This window comes from Acanthochromis polyacanthus, chromosome 16 (genome assembly GCF_021347895.1).
Source record: "Acanthochromis polyacanthus isolate Apoly-LR-REF ecotype Palm Island chromosome 16, KAUST_Apoly_ChrSc, whole genome shotgun sequence".
Taxonomy (NCBI): Eukaryota; Metazoa; Chordata; class Actinopteri; family Pomacentridae; genus Acanthochromis; species Acanthochromis polyacanthus.
The window spans coordinates 4817987-4839093 of NC_067128.1; the positions used below are offsets into that span (position 1 = coordinate 4817987).

The 21107-nt window shown below is 41.9% G+C and overlaps 1 protein-coding gene across 3 annotated transcripts in view; it reads right to left on the reverse strand.

The window, feature by feature from the left end:
- Nucleotides 1-21107, reverse strand: part of LOC110951560 (kelch-like protein 29) — a 326566-nt gene that overhangs the window by 113797 nt on the left and 191662 nt on the right. For all 3 annotated transcript variants that reach the window (XM_022194687.2, XM_022194685.2, XM_022194686.2), the window contains 3 exons: nucleotides 12229-12367; nucleotides 4657-4853; nucleotides 2475-2587 (listed from right to left, as the gene is read on the reverse strand). In XM_022194687.2, coding sequence (XP_022050379.1) covers nucleotides 2475-2587; nucleotides 4657-4853; nucleotides 12229-12367 — 449 coding nt within the window. The remainder of the gene's footprint in view (nucleotides 1-2474; nucleotides 2588-4656; nucleotides 4854-12228; nucleotides 12368-21107) is intronic.

Below are 21107 nucleotides of genomic sequence, written 5' to 3' on the forward strand. Positions count from 1 at the left end.
TATATATATTTTGCACTTGATTTGTTAAACGGTTATGGTACATAAAGCAGATATTGGGCTACCTATAAGCCTTGTGGTGCAGTAAAAAAAAATAAAAAAAATCACATAATCTCCCAAACAACTGTAAATTTCAAACAAAAAAAATATTGTATTTTATTGTAACTGGCATTTATTACTGTATATTAATTACAGTGACATGATCATCTCTGTGTGTCCTAAAGGATTTGTCGTGGGTCTGAAAGAGAAGGATAAGTCTGTGTTGTTTTATCGTGGTGTTTTCCGCCTTTTCATACAAAAACGTTTTATCACGATCCAATGCTAATTATTTGCCAATAGATAATTATTTGTTCCTTACGTAGTTAGTAGTCTCCATTGTTATGCAGCCCAGTTTAGAGCACTGGTATTCCAGATCAAGAGGATCCAGTCCGATTTTTCCTTGGAAAAACAACATTTACACGATCCTGGATAGCAAAACGCAGGATTTTTAAATCCAAATCATTCCGGACCAGATGAAACTTTTTGAACTACTGCCTCCTTATTATAACTTTGTATTTAGTTAAAGACGGGAGAAAGTATCGACCTTCTCATCTACAATAACTTAAGCAAGAAGAGTGAAAAAGTGCATTTCCAAAATATTAGAGTTTCTGGATGAATAGCTGTATCCAGCGTCACAGTTGAAGGTTAAGACTTTCTATGTTTTCTTCTTTGGTGGTAAAAAGGTGGGGTCAGAAAAGCAACATGCTTTCAGTGAAAAGAAAATATCGTTTCTGAGTTTCTATCCTGTGGGATTTTGTGTGAGATATTGGTGTTCGCCCTCTGCTCCAGTTACAAAAAAAAAAGAAAAAAAGAGTGCGATCTCCTTGAGTTTCTCTTGTGTTTGTTCGTATATTTCAGTAACATTTTTCCATTAAGGTATCTCAAAGCTGCTCTGTGGAAAGCTTGGTGTGCAGTGCCCTGTACATAACACGGTGCACTATTCTCTACAGTAAACTGCATCCTGTGAGGTGAATCGTTAACCTACGAGAAACGCTTTAATGTAAGTACCGAGCTAACAGGGTCAAATAATATGGTGTCAGAAAGCTTCGAGGTGATTCAGAGACAGAATAGTGGGCCCCTGAACTCAGCAAAAATAGGCTGGCTTAATGTCAAAATACACGAAGAAAAAGAAAATCTATGGTGTATTGTAAAGATTATGGCTCCCTGAATTTTGTAAGGAATCATGCAAATACAGACAGGCGGCAAATTAAAGGAAAATCTAATATGAAGTGTCTCAGTCAGTCTATGAAATCCTCCTGGAGGGATGAACTCCATTGTGCCAAATGATATTCTCCACATACGATGTTCTGATGATGGTGTATAGAACATTGTCTCACATGTTGGTCCAAAATTGCTCCCATAGGTATCTAGTTGTATTGACCTAATCTGCCGTCTAAAAAGATGGACGTAGTCACTGTGATGTCGCCCACAATTGCCTAAAGCCATTTTGAAGACTCCAGTTTGGAATTTGCCATCACCATCTTGGTCTTTTGGGACCAGATGTAACAAGAGAATCGTGGATCAGACTGAGAACTTGAGGACACTTTGAAAGCACAGGGTAACCTGAGTTAAAGCAGACTCTGCTTTATCGCCCATTTTAGTCTAAATGGGATCATCATTTACAAAATGAACATTATGATGTATTACTAGAGTCTTGAAACAAACATTTGTGACCATAAACTCATTAGGAAAATCCTAACTGAGGTAACAAATCAAGTAAGAAGTTGACTTTTTTCTCAACTGTTTCTATACAACTGGACCTCTTTTGGCTTTTAGAGGAAAATGTAGGTTTTTGGAGCCACATCAATCTTTTAGATATCGTTTATGGTTAATATCTGGTGACTGTGAATGGACAATAATTCACATCATTTTCATCAAATCATGTCCCAATTAATAGCTTTGTCATCCTGGAAGAGACTCATTAGGGTTGAAATGTTTCATCAGAGGAAGGTGATCAGTCACTAGAAATTTGTATTGATTTGCAGTGACCTTTCTCTCCAAGGGGACCAACAGACCCAAACCATGTAAGTAAAACACCCTCTATGTTATAATAGAGCCACCAGATCGGATCTCAGTGTAGGGGTTAAAGGGTTCGATTTTTCCTTTAATTTGTCACTTGTCTATATGTCCGTGTTTATTGATGTAGTGTGAGGAGGAAACCGTGGATGTGTGCCTTCTCAGGGAGTATGTTTTGCATGTGAAGCGTCAGTCTTAACCTAGTAATGACATATTTAATTGAGTGTAGTAGAAAGGACAGTATCCCACAATATATTAAATGGAGCTTCACAAAAAGATGCACAAGAAAAGCAGATAATTTGGTCACTTACTGATCACTGATTTAGGTATGAAGATGATTATATTTTGCCATTACTTTCTCTTCATGTAACTTTCTGCCACAGGAATCAAAGGATTCAGACAATTGAGGACTTGCCACCTACCTCTGGGAAATTCTGCAGTGCAAACGCTTTGGCCATGTTGTGGAGCTCCGTGCAGCTCATGGCTTCGGCCATCGCCAGCACTCCCAGACAGTTAGCCGCGGTCAACTGTTTCTCTGAGTCAATAAAGGAGGCCGGACAGGCAGGAAGACAGACAAAGACGGAGAGGACAGAAGACAAACAAAAAAAACAAGAGAGAAACAAAAGACACAGGCAGATTGATTAAGACAGGGGTGGAGGGGGGAAAAACTCCATTCAGACAGCCATAAAAAGATCACAGAAAGCAACAGAGGCAGGCTGCAGGTAGCACACAGACTCATTGCCTACTGGGCTGTGTATCTGCCTGAGACTGAGGGAGAACAAGTATAATAACTCAAAACAGCCCCGGGGACAAACAACGAGGGGAATCGATCGCTCACAACCCAGGCATGAGGGGAGCTGGATTTGGGATTAGCTGGGCCACTTTAAAGAAGTCCTGTCAGATATTAGGATCTAGTACGCACACACACACAAATATATATATTCAAACACACACAGGGCTAAGAATATATGATGGTCAGGCTAGTGGGGAGAGGGCTTATGCTCCCATCTGTGATCTTTTTGTAAAGAGGGCAGCATTTAAGGCGGCGGTGTGTATGCGAGTGTAGATTTTCAACATCACCATTCATCATAAAAGGAAAATGTGGCTGTTAGTAGTGCGGCAAAGCAGGCAAATGCACGGATCAAATGGGTCAGCGTCCGCCAAAAGACGCCTGATTAAACAATAGCCATCAAAGTGGGGAGCAACGCCAGGTGCTTTTCATCGCCGAAGACAGAGTCGGGGAGTCTTTCCTAAACAAATATCAGCCGATAAAAGGTCGCTTAACATCTGGTGAACTGAACAAAAGCCGAACCAAATACCAAATAAAAGGCAGGATTGATGCTGCATCAAAGTCGGGGCCTGGGAACTGGAGAAATAAAAAAAAGCCTGTCGGCACACGTTCCTTTATTAGAGCATTTAAGGAGACGAGGAGTTGTGCCACTGAGGATGCTCACATGCTCCATACGCAATTCTTTTATCAGCGTCTTCAATGCAGGTCTGCATTTGTCGGGTGAAAGTGTGAGAAAATGTGGAAACATCTGAAAATCTCTCCAACTGGGGCCAGCAGCTTAAGTATGTCGCTAATTTACCTTTGATCCTCCGGTAATCATGAAGAAAAAGTCAGGATTTCTCATAAAACAGCAACTAAGTGTGTTGTGAAGTTGTGTGAATAAAAGTCAAAGTGGTATAAGTAGGTCGCGGAGATGTTTGCAATTTCTCCCTCAGTGTATTTGTTACAAACTTCAATAATTTCTGACACAGTATCAATTTCTCTTCGCTCAAGGACACACGCTTGCGCCTCCATTTCTCCACTTTCTAATGTGCCGAAATGTCATGAATCTTGTCGAGAAAGAATGGATTGACGTCTCACTGGCAATGAAGTCTACAAATGGCTTCTCTGTTTTGCCCGTTTTTTCTTCTTCTTCTTCTTTTTCCTGAATCGAGAAAAACAAATCAATAACTGCTGGTTCCTCTTCTACTTTCTTTTTCCCACTTCCTTTCCTGCTGGTGACCTTTTTGCTAACATGCACTTCCCTTGTGTTACCAATACCCAAAACAATTTATTAAATGGAATGCAAAACCTGACATTTGCGGCTTTTTGGTTGCCTGACCCACTAAAATATGGAACATGCCATTTGCTTTTCATGTAACCCCCCCCTTGGGTTGCTGAAAACCAACTCCCCTCCCGTGCTCCTCTATCCATACCTTGTCTAAGTATCAATCTGGTTTTGCTATTTTTTGATTCCATCACGGTTCAGGCCAGAGGATTTGACATTTAAGTGACAATTGTTCCCTGACCTTTTTATAAATCTGCCCCCGTGCTTCATCCTGCCCACCGGGACGAGATCAGAGGCACCGTGCCCAACTGTGAGCGTTAGCGAGGCAGAATCCTAACACGGCTGCTAGCTTTGGAAACGTGACAAACAGCGATGTGCCAGAGTCTGGGAAGGAAATTTAGCTTCACATTCCGTACGACATGGTGATAAAGCATGACCGAGGCTGTAGATGCTGCAAGAAAGGTTGCACGTCTGATGTAATGAGCGTAGACTTTCTGATATAAGCATCTACAGTTGTGTAAACACTGCATTTCTGAGCTGCACCTACCTAAAAAGGAGACGCAGACTTTGCAGAAGGTGTTGAACTGGAACTTGTTGGCGGCCTCCAGCAGCGTCTTGGCGTTGGCCGAGTCGATGACCAGCGATCCCGTGTAGACGAACTCCAGCAGCAGCTCCAACACGTCGGCGCTGATGTTGCTCATGTTCAGCTCCAGCATCTCACCGTTCCTCGTCTCCCCCGACGACCTGATCAACCAATCACGGCAGAGAGAGGGCGAGTTAGGGGGCATTCTGAGAGGAAACACGAAGAAAGGAAACCAAAAAAGAAAAGAAATAAAAGAAGACAGGGACACAAATACATGTATGCTACACACAACAAACACCTGGGCCAGTACGAGAGTGGGGAGAAAGTAAGAGAATCATTACACAATAAGATAACAAAAGTGAAAAGGGACAAAAAACTTTGGATGGTTTGTTCTACTTTTCTATGGGGCTATAGCAGATTTACAACTATAGTGCTGCATCTGAAACAAAATGTCCTTAGGCAAACAAAAGTTATTGCTTTGTTTCATGCTTTTTCCACATGTGTGGGTTCATGTATGCATAGTCTTGGAGAGGGGAACATGCATACATGGCAGGGTCACATATGAGGCGTTAGACACACAGCAGAGAGAAAGGAAGAAAGAAAGTGATGACACAGTTCCAACGCCGACACATGACGGAATGTAAAGCCGTGAGCCCGCCGCCCGTGTTAGGTATCAAAGCAGCGTATCCGCTCCTGCTGGCATGATGCAAAAAGCGTGCCAGGGAGTGCTTGGTTGAGCAAATTAAATAGAATATAATATCCCCTTTCGTAATGCCTGAGCCTGAGATGTTGCGGTGGAAGAGGAGAAGTGGGCCACGCCGGTGACTTCACCGGGATCAAATGGCCGAGATTAGTACACATGCAGGGTCCCCTCGGGAAGCCACGGGAGCGTTAAATAACACCTCACCACCCATGTTTAATGTCCCATGTGAAACAATAATCCACTCAAGGGCAAAATAAATGGAATCAAAGCCCCGCAGAATTCATACCCCCGCTAGCGTGTGTCGCTCCCTGCGGATACGGACATCAACAATATGAAAAGTAGCCTGCATTAAGATGGATGGAGGCTGTTTGCTTCTGCCAGTCATGGTAGCTCAATGATAACGCTCTCTGTGTGAGTGTGTGTGTGTGTGTGTGTGTGTGTGTGTGTGTGTGTGTGTGTGTGTGTGTGTGTGTGTGTGTGTGTGTGTGTGTGTGTGTGTGTGTGTGTGTGTGTGCAGATTTTGTGCAGAAAGTCAGTCGGTTGGATTAGAAATCATGACAAACAGTCAGCGTTTAGTGAGACAGCAAAACAAACAAGATGAGACAGATAAGACAGAATGGCTGAAGATGAGAGGCTGAAGAAGTGAGGGGAGAGGGAGGTAAAAAAAAAAGAAAAGAAAGAAAGAAAAGGGAGGCAGGGGCGAGACGGTTCTTCCACAGGGAGCCAGCAGCCATCCTTCTGAGGGAGGGTTTGAGGTTGTTCCATGACTGTGCCTTGGTCTTTTAAATAAGAGATATCCCCGCCCACCCCCGAGAAAAATATACACCATCACACCTAAGCAGAAAACTCTGTCCCCGCTGCAATAATCATCAGTCGCCTGTGGTGTATGAACTGAGGCATTAGTCGTCATTTGAAATGCTCAGGAGGTGAAAAGGGGGGGGGGAGAAGGACATCCAAATAAAATGAAAAAGACAGTGGCATTTGTCTCTGGATGGACATTGGCTGGAAAAACCAAAGTAGTTACTCTTTTTCCTCCTGCAAAGCAAAAAGCCACATAGTGTTATTGCCCCCTTTTACCTGCACAAAAGCCCTGCAGTGGGGGAGGGTGGAGGGGGGGGGGGGGGGGCAGGTAGGTAGGTAGCAAAGACAGAAAGAAGGGAGAAGGCGGGAGAGGTGGGGAGCGTTGTTGAGGGTTAAAGTGATGGAGGGAGGTGGGGAAGGGGAAAAAAGAGCTAAAAATAAAAGAAGAGCATGCTCATCAACCTGGTCAATTAGTGCAATAGGAAAGCGGCTCGAGTGGCAATTTGTTTTGTCTGAGCACTTATGTTATGGAAATGACTTCTTTCTTTTTCTGCTTTTTTTTCTCTCCAGAGCTTCTAAAAGAGGTGGATATTTATGCTGCGTTTTGATTGCAGACTTGAATTTAAATTGTGAAAGAGGGGGAAGGCAGGAGGAGGACAGGAGAGACAGGAGAGGAGGAGGAGGAGGAGGAGGAGGAGGAAGAGGAAGAGGAAGAGGAGGAAGATGGGCACACTCAGGCAAAGAAATTTGTTTGTGAAAAATGCTCCACTTATTCAAGAGGAAGTCTGAAAAAAATCGGCACAGACTGTCAAAATGGTGGTGAGCAGAGGCGGAGAGGAAGAGGAGGGGAGCAGCAACACACACACACACACACACACGCACGCACACACACACACTTTCTAATACATGCTTCAACCTAAAAAAAAAAAGCCCATTTACAGGGAATACGTTTAGCTTGTTCTTACAGGACCATTTATTCTGTGCAAGCACATACACACACTACCAGGACATGTTAAGATAGAAGCTCATTCGGATGCGAAGCCGAGACGGTCGGGGCTAAAAATGGCTCGCCTTTATGTCTTGTCGCAACAATAAATCAGGATTAAATTACAAAAATAAATACAACGTGGTTGCTTTATTGTGTGTTTGTTGTTCATTTGTTCCAGTATCGAGGCCACGATGCTGCATCTGCGAGGCTACCGGTCTCTAAAAGGACAAAAAGGACGGGCAGGGCGACAGGTTGGAGGGTTTAAAAGCTCAAACGTCCATCCGAGTGTGAACGCGGCGCCATCAGCTCAAGAGGGGGGAAACGAAATGTACACATTGGATTGACAGAAGGCTCGATGCAAAAACTTTACTGGGAAAACAAAAGTTTGTTTTGAGGCGTGATGACAGGGGACAAAAGGTCGAATCACCTGTGGGAGCCAATACGGCAAAAATGAACATCAAATCTTGAATGAAAATGCTATTTTGGGGCTTTAGAGAACCTGCAGAACATTTGAGTCATCGAGTTTTCAGGGCGTGCATGCCTAAACGCCTGGTGATTGAGTCGCCCTTTAAATTTCCAACTCTTGAAGTTACTGAGAAGCTTGTAGATTCGTGAGTCACTTTAGCTGCATAAAGAGTTTTTCTCACCAACTCTAGCTGTTGAGTTGGTTTTGAGAGATCCGTCTGTGAGACTTCTTTCTCCATTCCAACATAAGGGTGAAAAACCCACAGCTGCATTTCTTCTGCAGACGCAATGTGGTCAAACAGTCAGAAAAAAATTATTTTTCTGAACTCTTTTTTTGACCTCGATGGAAAACATCTCAAAGTCAAGGAAAATGCGACAAAGAATGTGTGAATACCACGGTGCTACATAATGAAGCGACAGTGGGTGCTGAGGATACTGCGTTGCTCTGAATGTTGCTTGCATTTTATTTCAGAAACAATGGTGGTACAAAAAGCAACAATTAAGGCACTGTTTCCTTAACATTTAGAGAATTTCACCAGCATTTTATCATGGCTGTCACTGAACACCTCAGGGTCATTTCACTTAAACCTTCCAGGGCAAAAAAAAAGGACTATTTGACTGCAACCATGTCTTGGTTATTCTGAACGCTATTCACGCTTTTCAATAGAACTACTTTTTATCGCAAAACAGATCCTACAAAAGATGATTTATGATTTCTGGGGTGTAACAGAAACATTGAGTCTGTTATAAAAGCCCCTTTTACAGACAGATTTGTTAGTATTCTGCACATAAATCTGATTTAAGAAAGTTTTCTACATTTACCGGGACTTTTGTACTTATAATTTTCTCTCAGGTACAAGTCCCGGCTTGTTGATCGATTCGTGAACAGATCTGCCTTCTAGCGCCTAGTAATGCAATAATTTCTTGGAAATTCAATAAAATTTGCACCTAAACTAATAAAAACTGCAATAAAACTCAATAATGCAATAAAAATGCCCGGCCTGCTTTTGTAATAATAGTCAAGAGTTCTATATTTTGAGTTGTAAGAACTTAAAAATGTCATACACATTGGATTATAAAGGAAAAAGTGGCGATTAGATTAAAGTGCTGCCATATGCATATGGGCAGAAACTCAGGGACAATATTCTGGTTGTTTTGAGTTAATGTAAGGATGCAGAAACTTTTGAGGAACACTGGAAAACCCAAGTAATGGTTCCCTCTAATACCACGGAAATCCAAATAACTTTTGGTGGCACTTCAGTTGAATGGGGTTACAAAGAGGCACCTAAATAAAGCACTGAGAGACATTTCAAATCATTACTAAGTGGAAATTATTACATTATGGGGTGCTTTCTTCAGGAAGTGAAAATTTTGAGTGACCATATAATTCATAAAAAGCACAAAATAAGTGTTTCATAACTTAGTTGAACTGGCCCTTTGAACATTACCAGTCAGAACAATGTTACGAGATGGAATTGTGGCGTTACAGTAACCTGCCTACCCAGCAGCCGAACGGTGCAGCAGCGGGTCTCGATGTTCACTCTGTAACGGGCTTTAAAACAACGCTCTACCCATCTCATAGTCAAAACACTCTGACTCACCAGCATTACAGAAAAAAGACTCAGAGGGTCAACACAGACAAAAGAAAGAGATGTGGGGTTATGGTAGAAACAAATTGCATAAAAGCATCTGCTCAAAGATTCTGGAGCCTTTTTACATTACGGAGGTGCGAGGATGCAGGGGCCATAAATTAAATGCCTGCGAGCGCACTTATTGGAAAATCCCGAGGGGTAAAATGGAATTACCAGCGATGATCTGTCTCCCCCGCTCTGTGCATTGGCCCTTTAAAGGGTAAGGTAATGGGTTTTTGGGACGGAGGGGGCAGCGAGGGCAAACGTGCGCGCACATTTCCAAACGGCATTACATCCTGCAGGTATCGTTGAGGTGAGACGGGGTGGGGGGAGGCCTCGAGGTGAGAAAGAAAGAGAATTCCAAATGAAGACTAATCAGTGTGTTTGTAGACTGTTTTGCTGGAACAGTTTTGTTTGATTTCTTGACATTTTCAGCAGCATAGAAAAATTCTTGCAAACTACGCTGCTTGATTTTGACTCGTTGCCAAGTGAGGCTTTAATTTCTAAAATAAGTCAGTGGGTTGGTGTGTGTGCACTGCTCGCCCTCCAGCGTTAACATCTCTACTACTCTGACTAATGCAGCCTGCCGGGATATCACACAAGTCCTCGCATCCTACACACACACACACACTCTTTAAAGCATGCATGCAAGGAAACACATTTGAAGGCGTCCATATATTTCAAGCACATACTGTATGGTGGTTTATGAGCTGACAATCGGGGGGTTTAAGTCCTCAATGAGTCAGTAGATGAAGTCTCTCTCTCTCTCTCTCACTATGTCTCTTATTTGACCTCATAAAGACGTGGACAGCAGCGAGCCACGTGTAGCATCAGCATAATTCCAGCCGCGCTTAAAAATGTGACCCCAGCGACACACGGGAGGTCGTAACTCAGTGACAGACAGGCCTTTGGCTCTCATCGCTCCTCTCTGACCGAGCTTGCAACAGTCAAACGCCTCGCAGCTACGACCGAAACGCTGCTCCCCACTCAGTCACTTTTATTCATTCTTTTTGTTTGCCTTCCTCCTCCCTTCCCTGTCCTTCTCTTGTCAACTTCTCGCTGCTCTCATTTCCATAAGTCAAGGTGCCACACGCCTCAGAAAAGCAACAGCCGCTGATGGCGTCGCGTTAGCATAATGCTAATGATCACGAAGAAGAAGAGGTCTTAAAAAAATTAACAATTATTGTAACAAATTCATTAGAAGCTTTCCAGCGTGAAGTCGAATGAGAGAATTTTCTATTTTAGACATAATCTCGTGACAAATGACAATGTTATGACAATAAATCAAAATAGTTGTACAATTAATTAACCAATTAATGAGAATTTACTCCATTAAACTGTCAAATTAAACAAGAAAAATCTGACAATGTGGGCGGCAGCAGGCATGAAGATGAGCTTGATGAAATTCTGCCAGCTCTTCTGGGAGCCCACGGTGTCTTCAGGGGCCCTGCCTTTATGCATAAATGATCCGGCTACGTTCCAGATAACAGGCAGCGACCAGACAATCTGATAGACAGGCTGGCCAGCATGGGGGCTTCACTTCTACCCAAAGTCACTTCAGTCTCTCAGGAAGCTTCTCTGCTATTGTCAAGGTCAAAGGAAGAGTCGGTGTGTCCGTTTAATTCATGGTGAGTGTAGCCGTCACAGAGTTCTGCTACAGACGAGGCTCTGTCTACCGCTGTTCTCTCTCCGATCCGTGCCCATTCAAGAGGGAAACAAGTGTATCGGTGGCGAGCAAGGAGGCCGATAAGCAGCTCTCCAGCTCTCTGATGAGCTCGCTGTGGAGGCTGCATGGCTGCGGGGCAAAGTGGCAAACTTCCCTAAGGCACTCGAGCCATCGCTTCTGACTGTGTGTGTCTTTGCTGCTTTGTCTTTGTTAAAGCACTTCATCCCTATCCATGCAAACAAGAACACACACTCCCTCAAACACACACAAACAACATCAAGGTGGCAAAAACAACTTTGGGTCCAGGGGACTCTCAATCAAGCCGAAAGCACCTGCAAGGATTTGAAGTGAGGATGAGGACATTAGGGATTTGTGGAATTCCCTCCCCGGAAAAACAAAGCAGATAAAAAAACATACTTTTTGCTGTCAGATTTTCACAGTCATGCGTGTGCACACACATATAAAGACACTAAAAAGATCTGGAGCTGTAGCACACGCACTAGTATGCAGACAGGCACCCATGAAAACAAAACAGCCCGTGAAGACAAAATAAAATATGGAGTATGAAGGGCAGAGTACTGGGGGAATACTTGGATCCAAATCAAATGAATACATTAGTGAAAGGTGGTGTTAACCTGTGAAAGTGGAGGTTCAGTGAGCTGCCTTATATGTGCTTTTGTTGTGTCCTTTTGTTTATGACTCTGAAATGTCTTTTTTTTTGTATTATACTAACTAACATGTATTAGCATATGAAAAGGCTGTTTTGAGGCATGAACTCAGGAATTAGCAACAAAAAAATATAGTAGCTTGGGAAACAAAAACAAAGACGAAAAAAAGAAGAGTCCCTCTGCCCACAGAAGACAGTGTGGCTTTGGCAAATTACCACCAGAAGTGTAGCATGTATGATTCTTTTTGTTTTGGCCCCTTTGGTGAGGTTCTTTTAAAAAAAAAACATCCCCAGTCATGGAACATTTTCACTGCTCATTAAAATGGAAATGTGGTTAAATTGCCCTACATGGGGGGAGGAAAGGTAAATGACGAGGGTTGACCTTTTTCTCTCCAGTTTCAGATACATTCATTTGAGTGGGAAGAGGAAGGAATGGCTGCTGGCCCTGTGCAAGGAACCAAAGTCTTCACAACACCTGCAAGAGAGAGAAGGGGGGAAAGGGAAAAAAAATAGCGACACAAATGCGCCCTATGAAAAGAACAGATTGGATCAACAGCTGGTGGGAGGGGGGAGGAGGAGGAGGAGAGGAGGTGGGGAGGGGTAGCGAAGGCAAACCTTTTCACCAGGTCCTTGAAATACAAGCTGCAGGAAGCTAGAACATTTTGGTGGACTTCAAACTCTTTGCCTTCAACAATAATTTTCAGGTCTGTAAACTCTTTCGCTCTGCGCTGTTGGTTCAACTCCTTCAACATCTCTGTAGAACAAGAAAAAGAAACAGACAGTGCCACATGTTGGGTTTTAGAATTCCATTTTCCATACATACAATAGCATGACAACAAGAAACAAAAACAAAGCAAATAAAACAGAACACCGTGGAAAACGTGCAGATTGCAGCACACAATACTGCTGGCCAGTCTTAAGAAACAATGTGCATTAAATGGTAGAGGAGAACAAACATTTCAGCAAAAAGAGCGCTTGTCAGAAGTAAAATATCAGATACTGTACCGAGGAATATGCAAAGCATGCTAGTGGATAACAGAACTAGGAATGAGATCAACAGCTTGGATTATAATGAGAAAAGACACTTGTTTAACTGTATTTGACTTCTGCAAATTTACACTGCAGCACTAGAACTTCAATGAAGGGAAGACTGAGTGAGATTAAAAAGCATCTAAGAGAGATGTGGGCTGAAAACAGAGACACTGTCAATGCATTATTCATATCGAAATAAAATTCTTTGGCTTCTCGCTAATGCCCTACTCAGCGTAGAGTTGACCTTGAAAACGCTGCTCAATGAGAAATCAACTGCTTATCCCTCCCCACCACCACCACCAAATCCCAACACCCTCTCCTCGTCTTAGAAGCACCAACCCTCATCTTCTTCCTCTCTCTGGAAAGAAAATACAAAAACTAGAAAAACAGGGACGCCACATTCTGAGAGAACATGCTTGGAGCAAACCATTGTGCTGTTGAAGGCCACAGTTGTGGTGCAGCGGCGCCGTGTTAAGCCTGGCCTTACTGTAGCACTGGGTCGGAGGCGCTTGTTTCTCCGCATCTTAATGAGGCACCATGAGGGGATGCTGAGAGTGAAAACCAGCGGGAGGCGAGCAACTTATTCTACAGCTTTAGGAGGGATAACCAACACTGCTGCTTTGTTAATCTCCTATCGAGAATGCCACTAAAAGGGAAAACACTGAGAGATTCAAATAACAAGCTGCGGACGCCATAATGTGGAACACCATGATTACAGAGGGAGCCACCTTCAACGCTGCAGTAAACACTTGTTTGGCACAGTCTGCGTGGTATAAAGGCACATATTCCAAGCTGGGGGAGATGCATGATGATTTGACCTTCGTGCTGCCTTCGGGTCAACAATAAGCCGGCCACTATGTTTAATACCACGGAAAAACGCATGAGTGACTTTTTTCAGCTAGAAATTCAATGACTTTTCCTATAGTGAAATTCTTATTATTGTTGTAGGTTATACTTCTTGTGGATGGGGGCGATGATTCAACAGATGTGAGAAGACTAGCATTTTGTAGTTGAGCTTTGTAGTTTCCCATTCCATTGTGCACTATACAGTACACTGTTGTTTCCCCTCAAAAATGCATGTAAAGCTGCTTTCTGAACATTTTTGTTACTTTCTTAAGCAATAGATGAACTATTTCTTGCTAAACAAAAAATGTTTACACCTATGCAATACCTTTAGCAGCAATAATAGCGACAATGAACCTCTACTTTAGTAAAGAAACCAGTTATAACATGTGTTTGTAAGAGTCACATCTATCAGAAACTGAAATGTATTATTCATTAGCAGAATATTTCTACAGCAAAGCATTTATTATTGGCAAATTATTCAAACGGCACGCGAAGAATACAGCAACTTCGATGAAATGTGATCTTAAGTGAATTTTATTTTGAAGGAACCTGAAGTTATACGTGATACGTTCAAGGATTGTTGGAAAGTTCAGTGTCTGGTCAATTTTTCAGTTTTTATATTTTCTGGCTCAGATGAACGGAGGGTTTGTGGTGATTTCTTTAAAGCTGCCACTGGGTTCAGAGGGTTAATTTAATTTCATAGGGAGAGAGAGAGAGAGAGAGAGAGAGAGAGAGAGAGAGAGAGAGAGAGAGAGAGAGAGAGAGAGCGCAAATTGCCAAAATGCCATTTGCCATTTGTCAGAGCCAGAAACAGTAAAAACTGAAATAATTGCCACATTTTCAACTTTTCTTAGAAGTACCTATCTGCGATGTGCTGTTCTGTTAGAAAACCATACCAAATCTAAAGTTAAAAATTGTGTTATTACAAAACAAAAAGCCACATTTGCACCAGATTCTGCCTGAAATAAAAACTGTGTGTGCTACTCGGCAACAACTGAAAAGCTTTTAGTGCCTCAAAACAAAAAATGAAGGACTTTTTCACTGAACTGTGCTCAACTGCAAACTGTGCTTACTCAAAGCAGATAAGTATACTGAAAATGTAATTATAAGAAGCTTTATAGTGCACTGAGTCACTGTTTTTCCAGTATTGGTAACAAATGTGGATGCTTTGAAAAAATACTGAGTCCAGGTTCACAAATTTTTTGTGAAATATATAATCAGAGGAATCCAACTTTTTAAAAAATGTATGATTAATCACATTACACCAAACAACACTAAAGTATTTTTTTACTCTTTACTTCTAGTCATGGTTGTGCAGTTTCTGCAGAGTTGCAGGAAAAAAACCATCATGAAACAGTGTAGAGGACTAAATGATTAGTTACAGAGCTGATATTTGTATTTTACTGTTAATAAAGTTACACTATCATCACACAAGGACATAATTTTCTGCCCTTAGGGAATCAGAAATGTTAAAAAAAAAAGATTAGTTATCTGTTCAGTTTGATGAGTTTTGCATTAGTTTCTAGTTAATCAGTGCATTACTATTCATCATATCGCTCTGGTGAATATGTCTGAATGAAGCCACGAAGAACATCATTTGTAAAAGTGACCCACGTCTGAATGACAGTGTTGTCTTTTTACCAGATTAATGAAGCAGAAATGCTACGTATTGAGCATCTGAAAAGGGTTTTAGATAATAAAAGTGGCAAAGATACCCTTTAATCAGCACAGAATTCTGAACAGTGGTAACGGTGACTCACTAGTTGTCGTGCGTAACAAGAAAGGTGAGCATGTGTCTGCGCTTCACACAGCTGTCGAGCCTTGAAATGTGAGAAACCGATCAGCTTTATGATTGTACTCATGACACGCGAGCTGAAATAAAGGTTTTTTTGTGTAAAAAGCGGCCTGTGTTCACGTCAGACTCCAAGCTGGGATTTAATTAACCTGGTATGACACTCGGCCCTCTATTTGGCTGGAACATCTACTCATTTAGCTCCCTCCATTCTCCCGTCTGACACTGGGAGCTCGGTTCTGAATTAATTCTGCGGCTGAAATTACACAGTATAAAGACACATGACAAATAAGGTGCAATTCAGGAGCGTGATTTGGTAAAAAAAAAAAAAGAGCTTTTTTTCTCCCTCTGAGCGGTGCATCCTTCAGTTATCACATCAAGGAATTAATGGCCAGAAAGAAAATGACCTGGTTATTAAACATGCTGAATGCTAAACGGGGAGAAGGAATAATGAGAGATACGGTTTTTGACAATACGTCCGCTGTACTCTGACTGGGATGCACAGCTGCATGGTGAGAGTGAGCCGTACACATTCACACGCAAACACAAAAGACTGCCATTTGCCTTGTCTTTCATCCATTTCTCTCCACTCTCCACATTCCACTCCACTTGCTGCTTGTCAGTCGGCCAGCTATCTGATTACTGTGTGGGCATGGGCCTGTGAATAGTGAATACACAGTAGTTTGGAGTTTGCATTAGTGAATTTCCAGCGACCGATATGGCTCTCACCTCCAATCAGCCACACCGCATACCATCCATTTGCCCCGAGAATGGAGAAAGTGAGAGGTTCGGCCGAGGTGGAAGGGAGGGGAGACGGAGAACTCCACTTGTCAGCAAACAATGGCCGCCTCCCTCGGAGCCGTGAAGACACACCTGAATGCCTGATGGAAAAGCTAATTAGGGCTTCTTGGGGGTGCGTCGGTGAGCAGAACAACTCATCACCACCGGGGACCATGAAACTGCACATGGCGGCCCGATTGTGAGCTTTGGCGTGGCGGAGTGTGGTGCTCAAAGGGACCACGGCGGCTTTGAAAACGCCAAAATGTCTCAATACTCCTAAAAGGGGGGTAAAATCTCGCTGTAGCTCAGCTCTGCAAAAACAGGAGTAAAAGTGAAGCACACGGGCAAACCTCACAGGAGTGCCTCACAGGCTGCAAACAGCGTTGGCATGTGCTAGCGTAGATGTAATTCACAGTAACAACAACACCCTTGCGCTGGCACTCCATGATTGGTTGACACACGGCACAGGGGGCATGGACACGGCGCCGACTCTGCTGCTCAGCCTAGTAACTCTGCTCCACAGTCGAACATTCCTACGGCCAATGGGGTCCCGGGCTGCGGTTTCCAGTAACCTATCACATTGCTCTCCTGTAAGGTGCAGCAAGTCACCCCCATGAGCTCCTGATAGGCCGCTGCTGGAGGCCGACACGGCGCCCAATTGGCTGCATAACTTTGGAGCCATTTTGAGGGGTTCTACATGTATTTTTCCACATGTGCATCCGCCATTTTGTTTCACCCCAAAAATATACCGTTTTGGATCTTCAGGGTTGGGATATTTCATGGTGGGGTAACTACACGGTTGTGAACAAAAAAAAAAAAAAAGCGAAAAAGTCAAAGCAAAAAAAGTGAAAGCGCCTGTGTTCTGCTAAAAGTATTGCTACAAGTTGAGAAAGTCATTGTGTGAAGTTTTCGGCACTGATCTTTTTATTTCCTTGCCAAGAAAATGATTTTTTAATTACATAATTAAACTCAGATCCATTAATGTAGTTTCTTAAATCATATCATATTGAGCTTTTCTGAAACTCAGCTCTTAAATGAGTAATTTTCTATCATTTTAATGCATTATTGCGGCACAGTTGTCGCTAAAAAGGAAATCCAGCTAAAAATATCCAAAAGAATTCTAGGGAAGAAGAAGACAGGCGAGATAAGAGGCTCCGAGGAGGACAGTCGATGCAATACGTGTCACTAAATGTCACTTTTCTCTTGTTTTTCCACCTTTTTTTCATAAATCTTGCCATTCCGCAGCCCAAGTAAACACATAATCATCCACATATCTCTATCTGTCGGGATGGTGCCCCGTGTTGGGCAGCAGAAACAACGCTGATGTGTTCATTCTGACCTTTCTGTTCTCTTTCTAAACTTTCAACAATCAATTCCCAGCAGCCCTCGCAGCTTAATTACCCAGAACAAACCACGCTAGCTGATCAATAATTCAATGTACAACTCGGCCATAATGGTTGTCTTTAGCCCGGAGAAGACAAAAGCAGAGCAGTAATTTTATTATCTTTTTTTATATAAACTCAGTCAGCGCATGACCATTTTCCCTCAATGAAAAAATGAAATTACTTTTTATCTTCAAAGTGATGAGAAGATAAAGCCACAATGCTGCTCTTTCTGTAACATTTGTCAGACAGTGTTTTATGTGTTTGGCACATGGGAAAGAACCTCGAAAAATATTTTAAATAAATCTTTCTTGTTTTTTCCTGGCTGATTTGGGATTAGTCGTGATGACCCTGAATGTAATTCAAAGCTGCTTTATCTGTCACATGGAATGCTGAAAAGAATGTGAATTAAATAAATCAAGCATTCAAACATGTTGGTATTTTGTGGTAAGTAACGCCACCGTGATCAAAATGATTAAATAATAACAACAGCAATTGGCGGGGATTACCCATGAAATCACATCAAAGATGAAATAATCATTTTATGTTCATTTTTGCGCAAGAAAAATTTAATAATTTCCTCAAACTGTTGATTGCACTCACATTTGTTTGCAAATAAAATCTCGGAAATTTAGCTTTCACAAGACGAACAAATTGAATTTGATTCACAAAGTAAAAGCAAAGAAGCCTCTAAGATGGACAGAAAGCAGCAGAAGCAGAGTGGACTGAGGAATTCTGATCAAAATGGGCGTCATCGTACAAAAGCCTTTTGATAAGGAGGGATGTTTTAGAAATTTTATTTCAAAGAGCAACACACAACAGAATAAGAACAGCGGGCCACGAGCGTGGTTCATAATAAATGCTCACAAAGGAACCCCTTCGAAGCAAAAATCTCTCACAGCGTCAGCCTCCCCTGAAGAGAGCAGAATTCCTGAAACCCTCCAGTAAAGCCACCGTATGACGATATCAGGGGGCTTATGGGGACGTGTGAAGTGCTGCAATGATGCTAAAAAAGGAATTAGAATGAATAAATGATCTGGTATTAATAATGCATTCGCTTATTTTTGTAACAGAATCATTGCAGTGGAGATTTGAGCAATATGGGATATTTGGGAGAAGCTTAGTCTCCCCTGCTGACGTTAACAAGCCTTAAAATGGCTTCAGTGTTTCTGACTGAACACACTAAATACACCCGAATGCAGCATTCGCAGGCAGAGTTATGGTCAAAAGTTCACTTTCAGCACAAGTAGTTCTGAAATGCAATCTCTCTATTGTGCACCTTCAGGTCCCAAGAAGCAAAAAAAAAAGACTCAATATCTGCTCTGAGGTCAAGGAGGCATTTGTACAAAGTTCTAAAAGAGCACATCGACCCACTGATGTATTTTTATATTCTTTCGTTTGTTCTGTTAAAGTTGCTTATTTAAATTCTAGTCAGATGATCCTAAAACCCACAGCAATGTGTCATAAGTTCAGGAAAAAATGTGTCAATTTATTTATTTTCGTGGAATATAATCATATACAGTAAAAATAAAATGTGGAAAAACTGCACACATCTGCACTGATGTCTTCCATTTTTTCACTGGATTAAATTGTTTCAAAAATCAAACCTTACACATTTGTTTGAATCCAAGAATCTATGAGAAATTCAAGGTACACATTTTTTAAATAAATCAAAAATTGTATTAAATTTATCTGTTCAATTCCTTCCATTGAGTGTAATCAAGCTAAAAAAAACCACATTTTAATTTAATGTTACCTTTACAAAAACACCTTAAATATATTTTTCTTGCTTATAAGCTTAAATGCTCAATTTTACTGCAATTTATCCCATTTTGTGCACATCAGGCCGCACTGTGGTCACAGTCATATTGCTTGTGATAAATAAAATAAACGTGTCCACAGTTTTTAAAATTATTTTCATTGAGTTTTGAATTAAATTTCACAGCCACTAAAGAAAACAACAGTATGTTTTTTTAATTATTTTATTCAGAAATTAGTGTTTTCCTTTGTTGCTTTGGGAAAATTTGGCTCGAGGTTTGGTTTCTGAACTGAGAAAAAAAACGTAAAAAAAAAAATTTAAAATGAAAAATTGAAGGAAAAATGTATTTTTGTGGATTTCCATTTGAATATTTTTGTCAAATATATTTCTCCTGTTATTTCTGTCATTTTTAATAACCGCATGCTACCAGAAATGATCAAGAAGAATTAAAGAGCTCAGCTTGAAATTAGCAGTTTAGAAAGACTATCTTTAAAATTTTATTAGTTTTGTCATTTTTAATATCATTCAAACATCTTTCTTCTTGAATTTCAAACGATTCCAAATATGAATGCAACGCACTGCAGAATCCCGTTGATGTGAATTGGTCCTGTTTGTTCGCATGCCAGCCAAACCATTTTTCAAAAGGAACATTTCATGAGCAATTATTATTGAACACCACAGTTCAAACCATCTCAAAAGCCTCCGCGGCTAAATGTCAGACTTTAACAAGTGCAAAATGTCATCAACACTATCAGGCCACTCATCTGCTGCAGATACCATCTGCTGAACAAACGCTGCGGATATAAAAGCCATCAGATGTCGCGTTACGAAACCCCGATCCAGCCTCTATCAAAGCGCAATTACTGCAAACAGTCTCTAAAAACATACCTCCAACAATCACCGCCACATTCAGCAAAACCAAATCCTTCAGGCCTCCTTGAGTCCTCCGGCTGTCCTGATTTCGGCTCCGTACAGATTTAAAGAATAGCCCATGATGAGGACGCTTTATTTCTTCACTTTGCTCGGTTTTTGCTGAGCTTAAAGCCTCAGCACTGCTGGACTGAGACGGTTGGAGGCACCAAGACTGAGAAAAGGAACTTGTGCCCCTCAAAGACGCCGCCTGGGCCTTTGTTTCCCTTTAGAATAGGCATGCAAGGGGGGAAAAAAAGAAAAAAAAAGGCTCGGCTTCTGCTCTGTCCTGCACTTCACCACTCGAGCTTCTACATGTAGCCTCTAGTCCAAGGGTCAGGAATATGCACAAGCAAACCACTGAGCTAAGCTGAGGCAAATACAAGTACAGGCTCAGAAGAACATAAACAAAGGGCCCTGGGAGCATCCGCTGGCCGGCTGCAACACTCCGACAGCATGTCAAGCAATGTTCTCTTGTGTTTTTGTGTTTGTCTGAGGACGTCTCTGGTCCCGGCTGGCTCGGTGGCTTCCTCATTAGCCAGGCAGGGGGGACAGTAGATGACAAGCGGTCACACTCAGGTTTTAACAAGAGGATACTCCTGTGGATAGCAAACAAGAGCACCGTCACATCCCTTCCCTTTCCTTCAGGCGCTGCAGCGTCGGGTTCAGAGTTTGAAAAAAGGAAGAAAAATGCTGCATGATATGGAAAAAGAAGTTGCCCATGACTGTCTTCTGAAGGCAGAGAGTAGGGATATGTAGTGCATGCATATACAGTGGGTTACAAGGCAGACTGGTTACAGTTCACACGAGGTTAAAATTTACATTCAGTGCCGCAGTTACGACATTACAGCTCAAAGAAAGCTCCTCCACGGCTGATGCAGCTTTTTTAGCTATAGGAAAAAAAGATTACTGCTTGTAAAACGAACACAAGTGAAAGGGAAATGGCTTCCAAAGAAACTCTGCACTGAATTTGAGTCTGTCCTCTCTATTATAT